The sequence below is a fragment of the Peromyscus eremicus genome, unplaced genomic scaffold, assembly GCF_949786415.1.
Source record: "Peromyscus eremicus unplaced genomic scaffold, PerEre_H2_v1 PerEre#2#chrX_unloc_1, whole genome shotgun sequence".
Taxonomy (NCBI): Eukaryota; Metazoa; Chordata; class Mammalia; order Rodentia; family Cricetidae; genus Peromyscus; species Peromyscus eremicus.
Window position 1 is genome coordinate 2,102,214 of NW_026734288.1, and position 25,577 is coordinate 2,127,790.

Here is a 25,577-nt window from a genome sequence, read left to right on the forward strand (position 1 = left end):
ACATATTTATATATTTATTGACTATATATGTGGCATGAATATGATTAGATGGTAGTTCTCAGAAACCTCTTTCCACTGTCTGTGTCCTGGTAATAGCCCTCTGGTAATCAGATTTGCAGGGAATCATTTTCATGTCTCTGGTTCACAAAGAAATCTTCTTTTAAAGAAACATAGACAACTGTACTTCTGTGGAAGCTTGTTAAAATAAGTGAATATCAAAAAACATTTTAAATGTCTTTACTGTATGATGGTGTAGCCAATACCCAAACTTGAAATCATGTGCCAACAAATAAAGCCTCCTGTACAAGTAATGGGTTGCATTGTTTTCTGGTGTTATACCCAAACATAGCAGGTATCACTTTTGTAATAATCATCAAAAACTCAATAAAAAGGCTCATATATTTAAAAAATGGAGTGACAAGATATCAAACATGTGTTCAACAAAACACTTCAACCCAACTCAAATATGTTCATAGTGTCATATATGCTACATGAGAAGAAAAGTACTCATCAGTCTTTCATCGTTATGTACCATGTGACTGAATATTCTCATTGGCATGAAAGAAATGCACAAAATTGGAACAACTGTGTTGACAATCATTAACCAGCATTTGATTTTCTTAAATCCCACTCCATTGTTTGAACCTGTACCTGACACTAGTATTGCAGACAAGAAACTGAGACCAAATTGATCATGGGCTCAAGATAAAAAATGATTATTTTTCTGCTTAATGAACATGGCATTAAACTAATCCTATAATGTTATACACATATATTTGTGCATCACTCATCCTTCATTGGAGAAGCTTAATTAGGAGATTTTGGAGAACTGAGCCCTCTCTGGGATTCTTTTATCTTAACCCTTGCATAAAGGTTTAGGTACCTATGAATAAATATATGCTGAGAGAACATAGAGACTAGAAATGGTAAATGAATTTAGGGAAGAAATTTACAAACATTATAGGAACAATGGGCCATAAATCACCAAGTCTGTGACAGCAAGGCCAAACTCCACAGAAGCCCAAGTCAAACAAAATCTCAGCTTCTAAAGTGAAAAGTAGGCCCAAAGTCAAAATTTGTGACAAGAATGTATGTGTAGTCCTTAGCTTCCAGGAGTAACAAAATCGGTTTTTCAATGAGTAACACTAGGGCATATCAATCATATTCAAAGTCTTGTGTTCAGAAACAATTGACCAGCCCAAATATTCCTTGATTTTTTTATGTATTTTATGTTCTTTCTTTGATAGAGGGAATGAGACATGGTGCAGGAATCATGACAATGGGTTAGTGTCATACAGGGATGGTAGGCAAGGAGCTAAAAGAAAAAAAAAACTATGTTGATCCAGATATAATATCAAAATGTTTAAAAATTTCAAAAAAACCTTAGAATCACTGACAATCAGGACACAAATTCAGACATTTATTGGAATACAAAATAAAGCCCCACATACATTGTGAAATTACTATTGGTATAATAAATTTCATCTAATCACTCTTCCGATGAAATGAGGGAAAATCATGTAAAATTTTCTGTGTTCTCAATCCTAGTTCACAATTCCAAATGAAATTCTCAGGCATTGCTTTGAGTGAGGAGCTGGGCTAATCCCACTCCAGTTATGGTTCCATTTTTTTTTTGTTTTGTACTTTATACATAAACCATTGTTTCCTTCCACCTTACCTGATTCTCTACCTTCTGCTTCCTCTATGTTCAGGATCCAGGGCTCTTTGTTCTGCTCAAGGCACGTGACTACGTCTGGTTTTGATACAGAAAGGCCTGTGACTTAGAAGAGACATGATAATTTTTTTGTATGATGGGGAAAAGAGTTGAGTTCTAGCACGGGCTTGTACTCAGTGGATATCAAGTTACATAAGGAAAGACTCATAAGTGAAGTTTTATTAATCCATACTTGACAGTGGTTATAGAGTTTAAAGCAATCAATAATTTTAATTGTGTATACATTCAACTTTGTATACATTATGCCATTACAAAAATAAAACTGTGGGAATCAGACTGTATTCACACATTATTGCTACTGAGTGACTGCAAAAAAATTGGATTTAAGGGAGTATTTGCTAAATTAAAGAACATTTAGATTAAGAACATTTTCAATAAATATTACACTCAACAATATCTAATAATAATTGGCAGCTCAGATTCATTGATAGAAAGCAATTCAAGGACTAATACAAGTTACTAGGCATTCATAGGGCTAAGCAGCAATATGAAAGAATTTATTCTCACCTACAGAATCCAGGTTGCTGTAGTTCTTAAACATGACCTCTCTGTATAAATCCCTCTGAGATGTGTCCAGGAATTCCCATTCCTCCTTGGAGAAATTGATAGTCACATCCTTGAATGTCAATGGACTCTGAAGTAAAAATTCAATTTCTCTTTGTTATGATCATTTGAGTTATTTGCCCAAGGAAAGAGCATTTAACTAAAGAATTCTCTGTGTTATCAGTAATCTGCAATTTTCAAAAGTTATATATTAAGAGGAAGGACATTGTAACTTTTTCATGGAATCAAAGTACTCAACATCTAAACATTTCATGAAATATGCACCTCTTCTCAGTGATAAATAATGTCTGAAATTGTGCTCAGTATGGATTTTCTTTCAATAGTCATATCTAATATCAGAAAATTTATAAATATTTCAGGTCATTAACTGATGTAGTTAGGTCACACTGGAAAATAAAAGAGGCAGGAAAGAGTAGAAAGCAGAATGTGGAACGGAGATGACTGATAATAAAAAATTTATATTAGAAATATAATAAAACATAAAAACATAGTTTTCCTCTAGTGAGGAATTATAGTGAAGGTTCAGAGCTCTGCAAATGAAGCATTTATGTGTGGAATGTCAAACCATCCCATCCTTGTGCATGAATTTACCTGAGAACATGCCATCTGTCCCTCCCCTTCTTAATGGATCCTGTCAGGAAGTTTATCTTAAAGTTTCACCTTTCTGAAACTATTCTGTGTGAAAGGCTGCAGCACCTGCATTCCACACTCAGAGATGTAGCTGGAGTTTTCCTGCCTGGCCCACAGTCAGGGCAAATCTCTTTCACCTGCCAGTCCCACAGCCTCTCAGACCTGACCAAGTAAACACAGAGACTTATGTTGCTTTCAAACTGTATGGCCGTGGCAGGCTTCTTGCTAACTGTTCTTATAGCTTAAATTAATCCATTTCCTTTAATCTATACCTTGCCACATGGCTCGTGGCTTACCGGCATCTTCACAAGCTGTTTCTCATCGTGGCGGCTGGCAGTGTCTCTCTGACTCAGCCTTCCACTTCCCAGCTTTATTCTCTTCCTTGCCCCGCCTATACTTCCTGCCTAGCCAACGGCCAATCAGTGTTTTATTGATTAATTAGCAACACATTTGCCATACATCCCACAGCACTTCCCCCTTTTTTTTTTCAAAAAGGAAGGTTTTAACCTTAACAAAGTAAAATTACATATAATTTGGGAATTTGGGCGTAGCTTCTCTTACTGCTTCCTGCTGGAAGGGGGCACTGTATCTTATGGGGAAACAAAGAAAATTTTAGAATTATGGAATAGTCCATGAGGCTGTATCGTCTGAGCCAGATGCCTTCAAACCATTCTGGATGTTGGATCATCTGGGCCATGGTGTCATCAGAGACCTTTCAGGGGGTCTTGGCTGGTCAAACCTGATGTATCTTAATCTTGAACAAATCCATAGCCTCTGGCTTTCTGTGGAAACAAAAGCAGAGTCTCCTTTCCAAAGTAACATATCCTTATACTCAAATTTTGAAGTCAAGATATCTTTAAAATATACATTTTGGCATAACTCAACAGCTTTTACAATCAAATGTTTTTCTGCAGTTAAAATTCCCAAAGACAACACAATCCAGATTCTCTGTGTAATATCCATTTTTACGTGGCTTATTTTTTATACTACCTTTACTGTCTCTTTAATGACTTTATTTTTTAAAACTATGTATTTGTTTCTATAACTCTATATATCACCTTTTTTGTCTCTTTCAAGCCTACGTATCTTTTATACACATTGTAAACTATTACATCTGAATCTGTCTTATTGTGAATCTATTGCTTTAAACTGCAGCAGCTGTGGCTGCTGGCTCCGCCCACCTCAGCTTCCCAACATGGCTACGTTTACCGCTAGCTCTGGGAGCTATTGTGGGTCTATGCTTTTATCCAAGCAGCATGTAGCCCAGAAACCTCTTTCTTTTGTTTTGTACCAGCAAGGTCTAAATCCACCATGCAGCTTAATGTGCCACTTGCAGAGAAGCCTCATTCCTGCCACAGGGCGTATGCTAGGAACCCACAAGTAGCTCAAACCAGCAGCTGCCACTCATTTGAGAGAGACATTTAGGAACTGTTTTTAGCTCCATTTTAGAATCTTTTCTCAGGTTTTAGGTGGAAATTCTTGCCCCACGTTGGGCACCATTTGTAGCTGGAGTTTTCCTGCCTGGCCCACAGTCAGGGCAAATCTCTTTCACCTGCCAGTCCCACAGCCTCTCAGACCTGACCAAGTAAACACAGAGACTTATGTTGCTTTCAAACTGTATGGCCGTGGCAGGCTTCTTGCTAACTGTTCTTATAGCTTAAATTAATCCATTTCCTTTAATCTATACCTTGCCACATGGCTCGTGGCTTACCGGCATCTTCACAAGCTGTTTCTCATCGTGGCGGCTGGCAGTGTCTCTCTGACTCAGCCTTCCACTTCCCAGCTTTATTCTCCTCCTTGCCCAGCCTATACTTCCTGCCTAGTAACGGCCAATCAGTGTTTTATTGATTAATTAGCAACACATTTGCCATACATCCCACAGCACAGAGATCCAAAAGCAGGTTAAAAAAAATTGCAATTGGAGCCTTGCGCCACAGCAGAGATGCAGAAACATTGAACTTTTACTGGCAGACCGAAACTTAGCTTTGTCTTTCCTGCCTTGAAGGGGTCCTTTACTCCTTCAGATCCTGGAAATCTATATCACATGGGTAAGTGGTGTCAGTGCCCTGCTTTAAATTGAGTCTGAACACAGCTGTACAAAGTTGTACAGACCCCTTCCTCACATTCCATTTTACTGAGATCATTAATTAAAACATAACTGACTCCTGTATTTGAAATAGTGGATGGAATCTGAGGGATAGCCTCAACTGAAATTATTTCTCACCCTGGGTAAGTAATATACTTGCTTGCAAGCAAGGCAGAGTAAAAAATTGATACCTCAACAGTGTCTCCCATGAGGCATTCCCTTTACTTTCCATGTTGCTTTCTAAAATTACATCATTTTATAGTATTTCAGTGAGGCAAATGATTAGATTCTCTCTTACATTTATTTTAAACAGTGAAAAAGCTTTTGGATTCACTTGCAAATATTGTATTTAAATAATGCCATCCCTGCACTCAATTTAGTACACTTGGTTGTTAAGAAGACACCTAAATTTATCTTATTGAGACTTTTCCATTGTTTGTGAAATCCACAGGATTATAATAAGTACCTACAAGGTCTCCATTTGTTCATTTGTTCAAAAAAATGTACTATATAACCATGAGATGTAATGTTACACGTACTCCCAGGGGATTGATTGTTAGCAGGTGTCATCACAACACAGGGGCATTGCAAGTTCATTGTAATGTTAGTAGCAGACAAAAAGAAATGATAGAATAGACTCTTTGAATCCAGTCACAAAACAGAAAATGGAAATATGCCTGATGTGATAATTTCATAAAACCTTATAACTGGCAAATTCCACTTGGAAATTTGTATTGCATTTAAACATTTCATCTTAGTATATAACACAGTATGTCTTTCATAACAATACTACTTTAAACATTATACATTGAAAGAAGACATGTTATCCTTTTTCACAGTGCCTCCTTTTTGGAAAAGCCTACATTGAGCAAATGGATACCTGGGCAAAATGATCATGGAACATGGCTTCTTTCTCATTCATGTGAAATGTCTCAACTCCACTCTCAGTAGGACATGTTCTTTTTGTCTACCAGAAGGTTACATTATGCATTAACTCAGAGAATTTATGCTAAAAAATGAAATGGTGAGAAAACAGTGGAAAGCAGCATATGTGGGACATGCATTCAAAAGACTTCAACTTGACAACCATTTCAGAAAAAGAAAAATAATGGTTTATAGAAACTGAGAGGTAATGTAAAGGTTTGAGATCACAGCAAAAGAAGCATTTGTAAAACAGTCAATATGTCTCACATCCACTCCATTCATACATTTACCTGAGAAAATGCCATCTCTCTTCCCCTTCTGTGTAGATCCTCTCAAGAAACTTTATCTCAAAATTTTACCTCTCTGATAATATTTTGATTTCAAAGCAGGAAAAGCCCCATATACTTTCTACCACACCAAGATACTGGAAGGCAGAATCAAAAAGCTCACTACGTGTACTATAACAGAGCAGAGATGTAGAACAACATGAGCTCCCAGAGGCAGAGAAAACGATAAGTTCAACTCTCATGCATTAGGTAGGTAGGCTGTTTGGCCAGCATGAATGACTTTAGTACAGACTTGGCAGCATGATTAAATTGACTTGCTATAGCTACCAGAGCCAGGTTGGTATTTCAAGTTAAGGCTGAGCACAGCTGACATTGAGAATCATTAAGGATCCTCACATTCTCTTTCTCTGGGGTGGTTGATTAAAGCCAAATGAGGCTTCCATGGAGGATAACAAACAGCATCTGTGAGGTAGTCGCACATGAAAGTAATTCTTCAATTGGGTAAAGAAATCTAGTTGCTTATGTCCAAGCAGCATGAAGGCAACGTATTCCCCTCTAAAGTCTCCACTGACTTTTCCCTTTGGTTACCATGATACAATTTATAATATTAAGGTTCTGCAACTTTTCAGTGAGAGTCATGATTAAATTTTTTCACAAATTTATTTTCACAATGACATTACTTCACCCAGGAACACTATTAAGTAATTATGGGTGAAAAATGAGGAGACAAGCGGTGGTGGCAAATGCCTTTAATCCCAGCATGCAGGAGGCAGAGCCTGATGAATCCCTGTGTGTTTGTGGCCAGCCTGGTCTACAAACTGAGTTCCAGGACAGGGTCCAAAAGCAACACAAAGAAACTCTTCTCTTAAAAATCAAAAAAAGAAATGAAGGAAGGAAGGAAGGAAGGAAAGAAAAGGGATAAAAGAAAGAAAAATGAGGAGAACCAAGTGGAATTCTTTACAATATGTGAGCTCCAAAGAACACTCTAATACCTTAAGATTTTAGTGAAAAACACTGAATTCCATCCTTGAACTTCATTGTTTTTGTTGGAAATTTATCAGATATCAATAGTGACAATAAACGTAATTTGTGGAACACTCCCTGGAAGTGACATTGACCACATAAATATCTGCACACATACTCAGTTTATCTTTGTTTTCTACATTAATTGCATTGTAATTACTCAGACTCTCCATTAATATTTGGAATTATCTAAACAAAATTTTATTTTTTTGTCTTTTTCTGGCACTAAGGTAAGGTATTTACTAGAATCAGAGCTGTATGACATGCATGTCTGTGCAGAAATGAAGAATGCACAGGAACTCCCTGGTGCTGCTTAAATTTGCATGTTCAGTTTTCAGTTCCTACAGACTATGCATATTTTTTCAATGGGATTCTAATGAACACTAATTCCTCTCACTAGAAGGAAAGTCAAATTTTCAAAAGCTCTAAACAGGGTTAAAGAGAAACTACTCCTAAACTGAAGAAGATACAATGACCTTGTTTGGGTATAGAATTCTGAAGCATAACCACTTCCTTCACAAATGATTAAACCTCTCACCACATTCAAGATGTATATATCAAGACTCTGCACAAAGAAAACAGACTGGAACCCAGAGAAGGAGGAATGAAGAAAATTGGGGGTAAAATTAAATGTAATCCATTTAGAGAAATAGAAGCATATTTATAACAAATAACACCAGCCATGTGCTTCTCCTTACTCACAGCAAGCATAACAAATTACAACTATGTTAATTTGCCTGTATTTTCTCAGAAATTTATTTGGTAACTGCCTGCAATCTAATGGCTTCCTACAAGACAAATCTGGGATCTGAATTGCATGGTTATTAGTTGAATGGTATTATCTAGTCTCTAACTCTACTGTACCAATTCCACACCTGCAGAAGGCTCATGAGACTCCTTGAGATTAGGTGAGGTGTCTGCCTGGGCAGTGAAAAGATACCTTCTTTATTCATGCTTCTATCATGAGGTTCTATACCTGTGATTATTAATTCTAGATTAAGGAAAATATATATCTGGCACAAATTGAATAGATGTGTTGTCCTGAAATAGACATGTTTCCATTCATGGACATATGGCCGAGAAACACTCTGAGAGCATGAGAAACATATACTCCACTAGGCTTGAGTTAAATGCTGCCTCTTTCTCCTAATAAACTGGGATCTGCACCTTTTTCAAACTGAGGTTAGAGGTCACTTTTAAGACAGGAACCATCTATTTGTCATAAATTTTTCCTCCCTTTTTCCTTCAAGTTTCTCTTTATTGTTGACTCCAATTATTACTACAACATTCAGAAAAAAAGTCATCTGAACTTGTTTGGGGCACATTGGAAATGGAAAGTACTGTGTATTTTCCTTGAAATTTCAAGAAAAAGAAACAATTTCCTCCATGCCTATACATAAACAAGTTTGCATATGATTACAATCAGACACCTGGTAAAGTACATATGCAGTGAGCAGAGTCTTACATTATTCAAGCCTATACTTTAGCGTAGAGACCCATCAGTTCCTTGCACCATAGTATTCAACTACTCCACTTAATTGACACAATTAAGGGAAGAACAAGTATTGCTGACAAAACTTGTTCCATAATGACACTTCTCCTTAACATGTGACAAAATCACTTGTTAAACAAAACCAACATTTTCTAAAGTCAGAGCTAATTCTTTTCACACTGTGGCAAGGAGCTACAACACAGAAGCACACATGCACATGCACACACACACACACACACACACACACACACACAAAACAAAACAAGTCTACACACAACATTAATAAAACTGAAGCCCCTTACCCTATTCTACACTGTTGAATTGTTGAACTTAAGGAGCCCACTGCTTTCCCACAAAGGTGTGATCTGTAGTATCTATTGTCAAAGGAAAAAATCCTCCATTTTGACTTCTCTGTGTGATTCAGGTCTTTGAATATGACTTCCTGAATCCAGATCATACCCAATTCACAATGTGACCACGAGAAACAGAGAGAACAACATAAGTTATGAGAAGTCAGTAGATTTTGGCTGTGTTTCACACACTCTCCACTCATGATCAATGAAGAAGTCTACTAATGCTCACAAGATTCATACTTATAGTACAAGTGGCATTGCATGAGAGAAACCCCAGAACACTTGCTGGACACTAAGACAACTGCTTGATGATGTCAACGCTGTTTAGAGGAAAAATAAGTCTGTTCAAAAATAAGCTAATAAAAATAATAGTAATCAGTCAGGATGATAATATCTTTATTACAATAGAGATAAATATGAAGGAGACAAAATAGAAAACAATAAAACAGAACAGACAGAATTGAGGGTCCCAAAAAGTGAGGCAGTGGAATAACCTGAGAGAAGTGGTGGTTCCGATGCCTTTTCTGCTTTTCTATAACAGTCGGAGGTGGTTGTGATTAGGAGGAGCCTAATAATGAGACCAGAAGTTTAGGAGCTAATTAGTGGCTCAATCCATGAGGATGGCATAGATCTAATGGCTTCTACATGGTGAGTTGTCTTTTGTCCATATGCCCCATGATCTATTAAATTCTGTACCAAGACATAAGAATAGAAATTGAGCCAAGTATCCTTGGAATGAAATAACACAGGCAAGGGTTCAAATAAGCTTTTCTTCATTTGAGATGATCTTCAATGCTCATGATCTTATGTGATTTTATATGATAGTATAGGTATACACATACCTATCTATACCCACATGAACATACCACATGCACTTAATTCCCTGAGGATTTCTGTTGGAATCACCTTTCTGTGTAACAGAATCAGTATTTCTTTTACTTACTGAGTTTTCTGTTAATGTTTTCACTTGTGGAAGTTTTATTTTTACTACAAGAATTCACTTATATGTTGAGAACAATCAAACCTTTGCTTCAAAATAAGGGAACAAAGGTAATGAAATGAACAAATTAGATGTACTTCTTATTTAACAAATAGAACTTTCATTAGAGAATAAATGCAGCCTGAGTTATGAATATAGCTCCAACTTTTGGTATGTACTCACTCATAGGAGAATTCTAGATGTTGAACAAGGATGACTGGACTGCTACCCACATCACCAGGGAGGCTACCTGGAAAACAGGAACCCAAGAAAGACACGGGGATCGCCCAATGACAGAGAAATGGAATGAGATCTACATGAACAGCCTAGACATGAGTGGGGGTAGTGAAGGGCGAGGGTCAAGGGAAAGAGAGCTTGTGGGAGTGAGAGATCCCAGCTGGATCAACAACAGAGAGGGAGAACAAGGAATAGGAGACCATGGTAAATGAAGACCACATGAGAATAGGAAGAAGCAAAGTGCTAGAGAGGCCCACAGAAACCCACAATGATACCCCCACAACAGACTGCTGGCAATGGTCAAGATATAGCCCGAACTGACCTACTCTGGTGATGGGATGGCCAAACACCCTAATTGTCATGATAGAAACCTCATCCAACTACTGAGGGATCTGGATGCAGAGATCCATGACTAGGCCCCGGGTGGATCTCTGGGAGTCCAATTAGCGAGAATGAGGAGGGTTTATATGAGCAAGAATTGTTGAGACCAAGGTTGGATAAAGCACAGGGACAAATAGCCAAATGAATGGAAACATATGAACTATGAACCAATGGCTGAGGGGTCACCAACTGGATCAGGCCCTCTGAATGGGTGAGACAGTTGATTGGCTTGATCTGTTTGGGAGGCATCCAGGCAGTGGGACCGGGTCCTGTGCTCATTGCATGAGTTGGCTGTTTGAAACCTGGGGCCTATGCAGGATCACTTGGCTCGGCCTGGGAGGAGGGTCTGGACCTACCTGGACTGAATCTACCAGGTTGGTCTCAGTCCACGGGGAAGGCTTTGCCCTGGAGGAGGTGGGAATGAGAGGTGGCCTGGGGGGAAGGTGAGGGGGCAGGAGGGGGGAGAACAAGGGAATCCGTGGCTGATATGTAGAACTGAATTGTATTGCAAAATAAAAATAAATAAAAATAAAAAATAAAAAAATTCTTATTTTCAGAATCTTGAAGCTCCAATATGACATTGACTGATTGCTAAAATCAGCATGGTGTATTCTACAATATGAGATATGGAGTTAGATTAAGGAAATATTCAGTGAAGTTTTGTGATATTAAGGATACCTATCTTTAATATTAAGTGTAAATATTCATTCAACTTATACTCCACAACATTCTTTGAAATCATTAAAGAGTGACAATGTTCTTCAATAAAAATAATTGTGGGTGAGGATATATGATATATTTCAGGTTTAAGTTCTGTAAGAAAAGATCATGTATGTCATAATTATATTGGATCATACTGGGGCATTTGTATTTCTTTTGCTATGAAATGAATAACTTTGAAAGTTTAAAGGTTTGGATGATTTTTCTGTGACATATAGATAGCTTTACTTTATATTACTAAACTCAAAGCAATTTATGAAATCAAATTCAGCTGCCATGGGAATCCAACATTTTAATTTACTTGGATAGAACACTCATTTTAGGTCTTGCAAAGCATTTGTAGGTTACTTGAGGAGTCCTTTTGTCAATTTTGTTGATGTGTTCAAAAATACTAGGCTCTCTGGGGTCTAGCTTGAAATCACTTAACAGTATTCAAAGAATAAGTTACATCTTTCTTATATTTGCTTATATGTGTATCTCTCTACATAATCAGTTTATAGAAACCATACAGCCACAGTTCTCAACCTCTGGATCATATTCATTTGGGGGGTCCAAAGACCCTTTACCAAGGGTCATCACAGATCATTAGAAATATCAGATATTTACATGAAAATTCATAACAGGAACAAAATTATACTTATGAAAAAGCAACAAAAATACTTTTATGCTTTAAGGTGATAAAAAATGAAGACTTGTATTAAAATGTCACAATATTAGGAATTTTAAAAATGGCTAAGCTACACTGATACTCATCGGTAGTCAATATACAAACAACATCTTTTCTTTGTTTTTGTCTGTGTGGTTGTATTCTTTATTCTTCTAAGAATTTAACAATTTATTATTTTACATCCTGATCACATGTTCCCCTCCCTCCTTTCCTCCAATTACCTTCCTAGTTTTCCTCCACACTGTATTCCACTCCCCCTCTGTCTCTGATAAGAAAATTGCCAGCCTCCAACGTACATAGGCTAAGCATGGCATATAAAGTTGCTGTAAGACTAAGAACCTCCCCTTGCAATTAACTAAGAAAGACAATCCAGTAAGAGGAATAGGCTCTAAAGAACCAACCAAAGAATTAGGAATAGACCCTCCCCCCATTGTAAGGAGTTCCAAAAATAGACAAACTACAAATATGTTACATATGTGTAGAGGGTGGAGTTTGGTTCCATGAAGGCTCCCTGCTTGCTGGTTAAGACTTGTGGGTTCCTAGAATAGAGAGAAAAAGGATTGTAGGAACCAGGGGGATCAAGCATTAATTTATCTCAATGTGAAAATAGAGACATAATTTCCTTAAAATAATCTTGTTGTCTCCTTCCTTTGCAATTTCATAATATTGCTATTTGCATAAGCTTATTTCCACTGGTACAGTTTTCTATAGAACCTATTTTTAATTATATGTTTTTATTATCACTGTCATTTCTGGAACATTCAATCTTCATTATGGCATCCTCACAGTAAATGAAGATTCATCTCATCAAAATAAATAAAAATCAACAGAAAGTGTACTACATTTATTTGGGCTTGTAAAAACAGGGAATCGATATGAAGTTAAAAACAATCATTAATATACAATCTACAAAAGCTAAAATACTGGGAATATAATAATGATATAGAATATATAGAATATAATAATTTCACACAAAAGACAATATCATCAACAAATTGCAAAAAATGTTATGTAGCCATTTGGACTTTTTATTGTAGTCAATAATCATCTATTAGCAAAAATTCTTGTTTCACATTGCTCTTGCTTTAGTATTTTCAAACAAGTACTCCTTGAAATTAATGAGTTGATAGATTAATAAAACAATATCCATAGCAAATTTTTCAATAAGCATAATGTCTACTCCTGAATTAACTTTTCCAAATTCACATCAACGGTAGGGCTTCCTAAAGTGATGTTTGTGATATTGAATCAGGAGTGAATATTGATCAAAGATTTTGTATATTCCACACATTTTTGAAGGAAATTTTATTGAATAAATATAATGATACTAAAATAAATTTAATAATTATTATAGAATTTTTTAAGATTCTTATAATTTTTTTCTGATGTCTTCTAAGGTGAGAGCTCATGAGAAGTATTTTTTCACATTCTTCATATTTGTAAATATTTTCTTTAGAATGAGTTCAGGGAAGATGAAGTGTTGAAGATTTGGTTAAGAAATTTTCACCTTCTTTACATTTATAAGGCTTGGCTCAGATGTGAGTTCTCTGATGAACATTAATAGAAAGCAAAGGGTATAAGACAATACATTTTTAATATTTCTATCATTTGTCTCTAGTGTGGATTCTCTGATGAACATGAAGAGAAGAGCCATGCCTAAAGCATTTTGCACAGTCATAACATTTATAAGGTTTCTCTCCAGTATGGATTCTCCTATGACATTGAAGATGGGAGGACTTAACAAAGGACTTTCCACATTCATCACATTTATAAGGTTTCTCTCCAGTATGGGTTCTACTATGACATTGAAGATGGGAGAATTGAACAAAGGACTTTCCACATTCATCGCATGTATAAGGTTTTTCTCCAGTATGGATTCTCTGATGAACATGAAGAGATGATTCATCTCTAAAGTACTTTTCACAGTCATCACATTGATAAGGTTTCTCTCCAGTATGGATTCTCCTATGATATTGAAGATGGGAGGACCTAACAAAGGACTTTCCACATTCATCACATTTATAAGGTTTTTCTCCAGTATGGATTCTCTGATGAACATGAAGAGATGATCGATTTCTAAAGTACTTTCCACAGTCATCACATTGATAAGGTTTCTCTCCAGTATGGATTCTCCTATGACATTTAAGATTGGCTAACCAGACAAAGGATTTTCCACAGTCATCACATTTATAAGGTTTCTCTCCAGTATGGATTCTCCTATGACATTTAAGATTGGCTGACTGGACAAAGGATTTTCCACAGTCATCACATTTATAAGGTTTCTCTCCAGTATGGATTCTCCTATGACATTGAAGTTGGGAGGACTTAACAAAGGACTTTCCACATTCATCACATTTATAAGGTTTTTCTCCAGTATGGATTCTCTGATGAACATGAAGAGATGATCCATCTCTAAAGTACTTTCCACAGTCATCACATTGATAAGGTTTCTCTCCAGTATGGATTCTCCTATGACATTGAAGATGGGAGGACTTAACAAAGGACTTTCCACATTCATCACATTTATAAGGTTTCTCTCCAGTATGGATTCTCCTATGACATTGAAGATGGGAGAATTGAACAAAGGACTTTCCACATTCATCACATTTATAAGGTTTCTCTCCAGTATGGGTTCTACTATGACATTGAAGTTGGGAGAATTGAACAAAGGACTTTCCACATTCATCACATTTATAAGGTTTTTCTCCAGTATGGATTCTCTGATGAACATGAAGAGATGATTCATCTCTAAAGTACTTTTCACAGTCATCACATTGATAAGATTTCTCTCCAGTATGGATTCTCCTATGATATTGAAGATGGGAGGCCTGAACAAAGGACTTTCCACAGTCATCACATTTGTAAGGTTTCTCTCCAGTATGTATTCTCCTATGACATTGAAGTTTGGAGGAATTAACAAAAGACTTTCCACATTCATCACATTTATAAGGTTTCTCTCCAGTATGGATTCTCCTATGACATTGAAGTTTGGAAGAATGAACAAAGGATTTTCCACAGTCATCACATTTATAAGGTTTCTTTCCAGTATGGATTCTCCTATGACATTGAAGACTGGAGGACTTACTAAAGGACTTTCCACAGTCATCACATATATAAGGTTTCTCTCCAGTATGGATTCTCTGATGAACATGAAGTAATAAGCACCTAGTAAAGCATTTTCCACATTTTTCACATTTATAAGGTTTCTTTCCTATATGGATTCTGTGGTGAACATTAAGGGATGAACTTTTCCTAAAGGATTTTCCACATTCATCACATTTATAAAGGTTCTCTCTCATATGGATTCTGTGATGAATATGAAGGTATGAGAGTTTTCTACAGGACTTTCCACAGTCATTACATCTGTATGGTTTCTTTTCTGCAGTGTGACTTGAATCATTCTGAATGATATTTGAATTGAAATCAAAGAATTTATCACATTCTTTAATCTGGCAAAATTTTATTCCTGTATGCTTCATATTATCCATCTCCAGATTTGAGGATTTGATTGTTACCTTCTTGCATGCATCACCTCTGAGTCTCTCATAAATTTCTTGAGTACTAGTTCCATTATTCTGAATACAGTTTGAGAATTCATTAAGAATTTGGTAATGGTGTTTGCTTTTCCTGTGCTTCTCTTGGCTATGTTCATGTTTTTGCAAAGAAGTGTTTGAGTACTTATGAAAAACTTTCTGATGTTCATGGTTTTCAAAATGATTAACTGTTGAACAAGTATTTATGTGAGAATTACTAGGAATTACATCATTAGTAGAGTAAGTCCATGAGTTCTTTCCATTAAAAGGTATTTCAAACTGAGTATTCTGGTAATTATTTACCAAAGAAAACTTAGCAAGGTCATTATCAACATCACTAAATACATTGGAATTTTCACAACTTCTATCCTTATGATACATATTATGCCACATTTCATTCCTAAAATATTTATGTTGATGTAAATTGTGGAGGTTTTCAAATAGTGGAAGTAATTGTTCAGGAACCTCTACTGAATTTTGAGTATAGGAAATACCACACTGCTGACAATTCAAATATTTTTCTGTGCTTAAAGAACTCCTTTCTTCAGGGACTATTGGAGTATCATTTAATTGCACAACACTTGAAAAGTGTTGCAAAGAATTTGAAGTGTTACATTGTGTGTCCCCTTGTGAAGTTTTCACATATCCATGTAGAGTATAGCCAGGTGCCCATGCTTGGGGTGAATATTTTTCCATATAATCATTTGATTCTGAACTTGTAACTGACACAGAGTATGATCTCTTTGGACACACCAGAGGTTCTTGATGTTTTTCATAAATAATGCCTTCGGCATGTTTGTCATAAACATCACTCTCATGATAACATGACTCATATTCTCTGTTGTCACCATGATAATCCCAGAACTTCCTTGTATGTAACATGTCAAGACCAATAGTTTCGAATAAGCCTGTTCTTTCTTCCTGTAAAGAATCTTGTTTGTATTTCTGTTGTGAGACCTCCTGGGTCTGGTAAAATGACAGAGCTGAAAGAAATGAAAAGAAACACACTCTTGATTTGTAAAATTATTTGAAAACTATATGAGAGTATAATGCATAAAATGACAGCTGTCTGGGGAATATATCAAGATTGTAATATAGGAAGTTGTCAAAGTTTTGGTGTAAGAAATAAATTTGCTTATGAAAAATGAGAGAAATTCATGTAATACTTGACCTTCATAAAGTCATGTAACACGCAAACATAAAAAACAATTTCAGAAAAATATTGGAGCTCTGTCCCACTTGCCATGTGTGTGAGGAAGACATCTATTGTATTCACTGCTATGATTCTTTCTGCTTACACAATCATAATCCAAGAGATCACACTTTTTTTGTTGACTCTACTCCTCCGTGTGAAAATCCACTTCTTTCCCGTTTCCTTAACAGGGCAACTTGGATTGCACCCCAACTCATTTTTTCCCACAAAGACAGCATAAACCAGAACTGCTCAATCATGTCTGCCATCTGTTCTGTATTATTACTATCCTCCATAAGAGTGAGTAAGTAGGTTGTTGCTAGCATATCCTCTCATCTACACAAAACAATTGCATAAGTAATTTATAATCACCTGACTCTGTGTAATTTCCTGAACACATGATCAAGATAGAAACTACAACCTGTCCTGATAACTCTTACAAACACTATGAAGGGCCCTGACATTATTCTATCACTAGCAAGGGATCACAGGACACTTCCCAATTCTCCTTCATGCAAATCATCAGCACTTTTGATCCCAGTCTGACAACATACATTTTACAGACCGGTGATTCCACAATATCCCCTCATCTACATTTCCTCACCAATCCATGGTTCTAGCCTGTATTCTACCCTATGTGCCCATATTTAGACTGATAATCTCTGTCCAGAATACTCCTACATTCACCCTTACCATGGGATGCCCATCTTGTAATTCTGCCCATCCCCTGTGCCTACTTGACACCCCACCACCCATGCTATATGTAGCCTTCACACCTAAGCTTCCCTGTATTTATTGTTGCCTGTTAGGACTTCATTGTGCATAAAAGACACAGAAATTACAAAGGAGTTCACAAGACCAATTTTGATCACAAGAACATGATTACTCTATATGATAGTTTTAATAACAATGTTCCCTAAACATTGTTTTAATGTAGCCACATTATTTGACTCGAAGTATGGTGTTAATACATAAAATGTGGGACTGAGTTCGGACCTTTAAATGTAGGAACTACACACTATCTTTAGTTTCCTTTCTGGTGCTGACTTGAAATTTGACATTTGAATGTTATCTGTTCTTTCTACAACATTTACTGCCTCTTGACTTCATCCCATGGCATAATGGAGTCTTATTTTCATGGTATCTTAAGCCCAATGAAACTCTTAATTTTACACATTTTCTGGTAATGGTGTTTAATCAAAATAATAGAAAATCACACATTGACTATAAAGAATAAAGCTAGTATTTTACCCCCGCTCCCAAAGTCTACCAGTCTCATAGAAGTATTCTTCAATCCATAATTACCATGATACAGAAGATGGAAGAACTATCATGAACACTATTAAAGTAGTCAAAGTGCTTAAATTAGACAGAGACAAACAGCTTAATAAAATTAATGAAGAGAAACTAAAAAACCTGAGTGATGAAAGAGACCACAGAGACATAAATGAAGTCAGTCCAGCCTCAAAAAAAATTTAAAAAACAGTATAGGTTTATTGATGAGAACTCAGTCTAAAATGAAGTTGCAACAGGAAACTAATTAGAAAAGTCAAGATAAACCTTTATAAGTGAGACAGAAAAATAGTAAATATACTATCAAAACTCAATAAAAACAAGAAGAGTAATTTAACTGTATATCAGAAACAGACACATATATTTGTATATTTAAATATAGAACTAAAAAGATTACACAGGTAATGATCAACACCATAGTAACATGAATATATATATATATATATATATAGTGTGTGTGTGTGTGTGTGTGTGTTTGTGTGTGTGTAAGATAAGAATCTTACCTCAATGGCATAGATAAAATCTTCCCCAAGATCATGAAAGACAAATTTGCCAAACTCAAGAAAGTCATAACATTTTAGATACTGGAAACATTCCAACACCAAATAGACAAAAATATAAAAAGAAATACCACACAGCAAGCCCTAGTTAATATACAAAACAAAACAAGAGCATTAAAATATGAAGAAGGGGGGGCTGGAGAGATGGCACAGTGGTTAAGAACACTGGCTGCTTTCCCAGAGGACCCAGGTTCGATTCCTAGCGTCCACATGGCAGCTCACAGCTTTTTGTAACTGCAGTTCCAGGAGATCTGATACCTTCACACCAATGCACATAAAATAAAATTAAATAAATTATAAAAAATAAAATAAAATATGACAAAGGGAATTAAATATCTCATATAAAGGAAAGCCCATTAGAGTAACAGCTTATTTCAGAGGAGAAGGTACTAACCAAAAGAGCCAGGGACAGTGCACTTCTAAAGAGAATAAGGGCCTATACTGACTACTATAGTAAGCAAAACTGTCTGCTACAATTGAGGGGAAAGGATTTTTTATGAATTAGAAGATATGAAATGATTCATAACATGCACAACCATGGAAAACAAGAGACAGGAAACAGTATTTAAGACTGACAGGCAACTCTAGCCAGAACTGCAGATACACTAACTGCAGACCTTCACCTCAAATTTTGCTTTTCTTAATCCAATCCCACAGTACCATCTTTAGCTTTGATAAAATGACCTGCTGCAGGTTCCCTGATGCCTGTGATTTCATCTCCATTGGTTAAAACACATCTTCCAATTCTAACACCATTTTTCACAGCCTTTCTTGATCTCAGCACCCAACTCTGGCAGAAATTCCCTGGAACTCCAGAGTCCCTCCTGCCAGGTAAGAAGTAAACTCCAGGACTTCACCTCTCACCATGGCTCTTCAAGTCCAATGTAACAGATTCAGGCCAAGCTCTGTAGCAGAACAGCAGCAGCCTCATCCTTCCCTATGCCAGAGAATCCCACAACCAATCCCTGAACCTTCCTTCTATTCCTGATTACATTGTCCTCACTTCAAATCCAGAAGAAACGAAGACCCAGAAACCAAACTGGGAAGAGAAGCAGGGAGGAAAATTGCTGATTTTCTTCTTTTTCTCTGCTCTTCTAAATCTATCCCCCAAGACTCATCCCCAGATCTGGAAGAAAACACAACTTCTGAAGCCATTTCTTCCCTCCTGTACTAATTTAAAATGGATCACACAGATTTCCCCATCCAAATTTCTATCTCATACTTCATTGATTTGTTCCTACTTGAAACTACAGCAGCAATTCTCTTCAAACAGAGGCCATCCTTACCAGAGAATCAAAGATACTAGTTGCACATTATCAAATCTGCATCCATGTCCCCATGTCCTATGTCCCAATCTCATCCCCAGACATTTATCAGACATTCTGCTATTGACTCTACTCACTCATGGTCCACTTATTAGTGGATAAGAGCCATGAAGACAATGATAACAAAGCTACAATCTGTAGAAGCACAAGGGAAATGAAACAGAAATATCTGCTTTAGGAAGGGAAATAGAATAAACAAGTATGAATAGATAGCGTAGGGTGAATAGAGATGGGGTTCTAGGCAGAAGTACAGGTTGAGACTGATAAAATTAATGGGCATTTGAGGGGTAGCATTGAAACCAAATTCAGTAAGAACTTCCAGAAACATACATGAAAAATATCAAAAAACATTGCTAAATAATAGGGGAATCAGAGTCCAAAATATCTCTCTCTTATGATCTAAAACATATTTCAGTATAAAAATTGTGTTCCAAACAATTGAATGTTAGCGAAGTGGACCAAAGTATATACCCAAACATGTCTGGCATTTGCCAGTTCTACCCCTTCCTCTCTGTGAACTGAAAATAAAGTTTAATTACTGAAGACAATAATGATATAAATCATTGAAAATTAAGACATAGGCCTAGTGCCTACAGAGAGCAATAAACACATATTTTCTTTAGTACAAGAACAATTTCTGTATTTTAAACAGAAACTTATGCCAACTCAGCCCAAACAGCCTTTATCTTCAAAGGTATTCTGCCAGCAAGATTAGTTAGGACAAAGGTGGAACAAAGATTGATGGAGCAAGTACCAATAATTGATTTGAATTAAGGCTATTTCTCTAGATGAATACCGTACCTGATGTTTCTTAGATGATCATAAACTTGATACTAGAAAGCCCATTGAATTAGGATATTACAACATACTACTTATCTAAAGAAAGAAAAATGTAGCAATAAAATGACTCCTCATGACATTCTGTAATACTCATAGGTCAGTGTGTTGTTTACATGTTATCAGGGAAGATTTCTCCTAAAGAATATACAAAAATATATAGATATACTGCCAGAAATTCTACAGTGAGTCAGAGATCTTGAACACTCAACTCTAAATGAGATCTTTCTATTGAATACCTCCCCTCCATTGCTCAGGCAACCCTCCAGAAGAGGAGGTGGAAATAGTGTAAGAGCCACAGGGATGGCAAATATCAAGAAAACCAGGTCCTCTAAATTAACATGGGGGAATTTCATATGAACTCAGAGAGAATGAAGCAACAAACACAGGGACTGCACAGGTTCGTTCAAATTTTCTGTGTAAAAATTATGACTTCTGATTTAATGGTTTTATGGGATTATTGAGCATGACAAAAAGTTGATCTTTGATTATTATGCCTATTCTTTGACTTTTTTTTGTTCTGTTGGTTTTTTTGTCTTGTAAGACTCCAATATGATAGATTTATCTTATAAGAATTAATTTTGTTATATTTAAAAATAATCAAAGATTGAATTAAACCAAACCACTATTTTACATGTGAACAAGTGAACTGACACTTAACATACTGAGACACAACATAACTTTTCTCCAATAGAGTGACACTCAGCCTATCTATAGGTCTTTCAATTTTTCAGTAGCCTAAGAATATCTTAAATTGATAAAAAACTTGCCTTTCATCTCAGCATTTGAAAGGCAGAGGCAGGGGCAGAGGCAGGTGATTCTCTATGGTTATGAGGTCATCCTGATCTACATATTCAGTTCCTGGCCAACCAGGCCTACATGGTTACAGACCCTGTCTCAAAAAAGAGGAAAGGTGAGAAAAGTAAATTATATGTCTAGGTAATAAAAAAAAAGTGCCAATAGAGTCAATTAGGCCAAGTTGCCCTTTGCAACATTAAGATGGATGGGTTTCTCCTCTGTAAAACTAATTGCCAGCAAAGCAAACCTTGATCTTGGCCTCACTATGTCCTGTCCTAGTGTAACTAACTGATAGAAAAATCCCAGATGGCCCTTCGATGTGAATCACAGTCTGACTTTTTCTTAAAGTATTCTTCACTGACTTGAATTCAGACAAAGAATGGGGGCCAGAGTGCATTACAATCTGTATTTTGCAAAAAGTCTTAGATATCTACTAAGTTTCTAGTCAAAAACACAAAAAAGCAAGCTGGACAGTGGTGGCCCATGCCTTTAGTCCCAGCACTCAGGACACAGAGGCTTTAATCTCAGAACTCTGTTGGCAGAGGCAGGCAAATCTCTGTGAGTTCCTGGCCAGCCTGGACTACAGAGCAAGTTACTAGACAGCCAGGGCAGTTACACAGAGAAACTCTGTGCCCCCAAAAGCACCACATTGATAAAAGGCCTACTGAATAAAATTTATATTTTCAAAGTAGACTGAAAGGTAGAATTCTATTTCAAACTAAAATATCATAACCAGAGTTTATATGTGAAATTCAAAAATCATTTTTAAGTGTAAATTATTTTAAATATAATTATATAATTTCATTTTAACATTATCCCTGCCACTTTTCCTCCAACTCATCACATACCTTCAAATCAATAATATAACCTCCAGTTGATAATTGTTACAGTTACATATTTATGTGAATATTTTCTCAAGTATACATACAAAATATATAACTTCAGATTGTTAGTCCAGCTTTATTGTCAATGATTATATCATTTCAGGCCTCATTACTTTGCATTGGATAAGGACTAACAGGGATAACCCATGGCAGATGGCAATTCTCCTTGTCACAGCATTCAATAGGTGTTTATCATTCTTTGATTAGAGATTTGAGATAGAGGGACACTATGAATTGGGAAACAAAAATTTGAGAAAAATTTTTAGTTATGAAGGAAGGAAAGTCAGTACAATAGATGAAAGAGAGACTAGCAGTAAACTTAACACCAAGCATAAGAATCTTGGTTCAAATTTTCTGGTATAAAATACATATTATATGTAATGTGGATTCTATGACATTTCTTTTCCTACCTGTATCCCTTGAATGTCATATCATCTTAGACTGACACATAAGTCTTCAAGCATAACATATAACAGGTATGTAGAGAGTGAGTATCCTTTATTTTCCCATTTATAGAAGAACTGTCTTGAGCTTTCTCCATATAAAATGTTTATGTTGGTAATTACTTACAATAACATATTCTATTATATGTAGATGTGCTCCTCCTACTGTTGAATTTTATAATGAAGTGGTGTGTTTGTCAAAAGCCTTTTCTGAATTTAATGAAGAGATCATTTGGGCTCTCATACACTGTTCTTCTAATGTATTACATGTATTGATTAATTAAGTTGATTCTCATTAGCATCTCTTTGATGAAGCCACCTTGATCCTAGTAGACAATTATTTTTATGTGTTCTTGAAATGGAAATTTTACATTTTGTCTTATAATTGCAAATGTATTGGTGTTAGTTTTTCTCTAATTATCTGGAGGGATTCTTCCCTGAATTCATCTGGCTTTCTTAAGTTGAATTTTTTTTATTGTTCCTCCTGTTCAACTTTAGAACATGCAACATGATAAATTATTTATGTCATTTGATTTATTTTTGTTAGGTTCTATGCTAAGAAATTCACTCATTTGTTTAAGAAACCTTGTTCCACTGTCTTTGTCCTGGTGATTGAACTCTGCAATTCAGATTTGCAGGAAAGTATTTTTATCTCTCTGGACCACTGGAGAAATCCTTGAAGAAACATAGACAACTGTACTTCTGTAGAATCTTGTTAAAATATGTGTATATCTAAAAACAATTTAAATGTCTTTACTATATGACGTTGTACCCAATACTCAAACTTGAAATCATGTGCCAACAAATAATGCTATATTGTTATACCATTAGATTTGTGCATCACTCATCCTTCGCTAAAGAAGCTTAATGTGAAGATTTTGGAGAACTAATCCATACCTGGGATTTCTTTATCTTAATCCTTGAATCAGGGTTCAGGCACATATGAATAAATGGATGCAGAGAGAACATAAAGACAAAAAAAATGGTAAATGACTCTAGGGAAGAAATTCACAAATAGTATAAGAATAATGGCCATATAATTACCAAGTCTGTGACAGCAAGGCCAAAACCCACAGAAACTCAAGACAGACAAAATCTCAGCTTGTAAAGTTGAAAGTAGGTCAATAGTCACAACTTTTTGACAAGAACATGTGCAGTCCTTAGCTTCCAGGAGTCAGAAAACCATTTTTTCAATTGTGTAACACCAGGGCATATCAATCATATTCAAAGCCTTGTGTTCAGAAACAGTTGGCCAGCAGAAATCTTCAATTTTTTAATGTATTTTCTGTTATTTCTTTGATAGAGAGAATGAGATGGGATGTGGGAATCAGGACATTAGGTGAGTGTGGGAAAGGGATTGTATGCAAGAGGTAAAAGAAATAACAATAAATTGATCCAGAAATATTGTAAAAATTTTCAAAAAATACAGAAAAACACTAGAATCACTGTCATATAGGAAAAAATCCAGGCACTTATTGGAACACAAAATAAAGCATCACAGACATTGTCAAATTGCTATTGGCATTCTAAATTTCATCTACTCACTATTCTGAATAAATGAGGGAAAATCATGTAAAATTCTCTGTGTGCTTGATCCTTGTACACAATTCTAAATAAAATTCTCAGGCATCGCTTCTAGTGAGAAGCTAGACTAATACAAATGAAGTCATTATTTGTTTCTTTCTTTGTACTTGACAAATGAACCAGTTTCCTTCCAACTTACCTGAGTCTCTACCTTCTACTTCCCCTATGTTCATGATCCAGGGTTCTTTGTTCTTTTCAAGACAGGTGACTAGCTCTGGTTTTGGTACAGAAAGGCCTGTGAATTAGAAGAGACATATGAAAATTTCTTAACATGATGTGGAAATAGTTGGGATCTATAACAGGCTTGTAATCAGTAGATATGAAATTACATAAAGAAAGACTCATAAGTGGACTCTTATTAGTACATGCTTGACAGGTGTTGTAGACTTTTAAGAAATCCATAATGTTAATTTTGTATACATTCAACTTTCCTTATATTACCCCATTACAAAAATAAAGCTATTATAATCAAACTGTATTCAAACATTAATGCTACTGACTGCCTGCAAAAAAATTGGATTGAAGGAAGTATTAGGCAAAATTAAAAGACCTTTTAAAATACGAAAAATTTCAGTCTGTATTACACTCACCAATATGTAGAAATAATTAAAATTCATTGATAGAAAACATTTCAAAATACTAAAACATGTTGCTAGACATTTCTAGGGCTAAGCAGCAATGATGAAAGAATTTATTCTCACCTACAGAAACCAGGTTGCTGTAGTTCTCCAACATGACCTCTCTGTATAAATCCCTCTGAGAAGTGTCCAGGCATTCCCATTCCTCCTTGGAGAAACTGATTGCCACATCCTTGAAAGTCAATGGACTCTGAAGTGAAAATTCAATTTTTCTTTTTATGATGGCTTGAGTCTTTTATTTGCCCCAGAAAAGAGTATTTCACTAAAGAACTTGCTGTGTTATCAGTAATTGATATGCAATTTTCAAATGTTACAAATTAAGAGGGAGGATATTGTGACTTTTTCATTGGATCAAAGTGCCCAATATCTAAATTATTCACGAAATATGCACCTTTTCTCAAGGATAAATAAT

The 25,577-nt window shown here is 35.9% G+C and overlaps 2 protein-coding genes across 2 annotated transcripts in view; both read right to left on the bottom strand.

Moving 5' to 3' along the window:
* Window positions 1-1,271: 1,271 nt before the first annotated feature.
* The window catches only part of LOC131900899 (zinc finger protein 738-like), a 46,514-nt gene continuing 22,208 nt past the window's right edge, over window positions 1,272-25,577 (bottom strand). The window contains exons 2-5 of the mRNA XM_059252221.1: window positions 25,229-25,355; window positions 24,667-24,762; window positions 1,679-1,774; window positions 1,272-1,315 (exon numbers count right to left, since the gene is read on the bottom strand). Of these exons, the coding sequence (XP_059108204.1) occupies window positions 1,272-1,315; window positions 1,679-1,774; window positions 24,667-24,762; window positions 25,229-25,355 (363 nt within the window). The remainder of the gene's footprint in view (window positions 1,316-1,678; window positions 1,775-24,666; window positions 24,763-25,228; window positions 25,356-25,577) is intronic.
* LOC131900995 (zinc finger protein 420-like) lies at window positions 13,683-15,359 on the bottom strand (the record flags this gene model as incomplete). Its single annotated transcript, XM_059252312.1, has 1 exon — window positions 13,683-15,359. A coding segment is annotated over one exon (1,677 nt), but the record flags the coding sequence as incomplete, so codon positions are not given.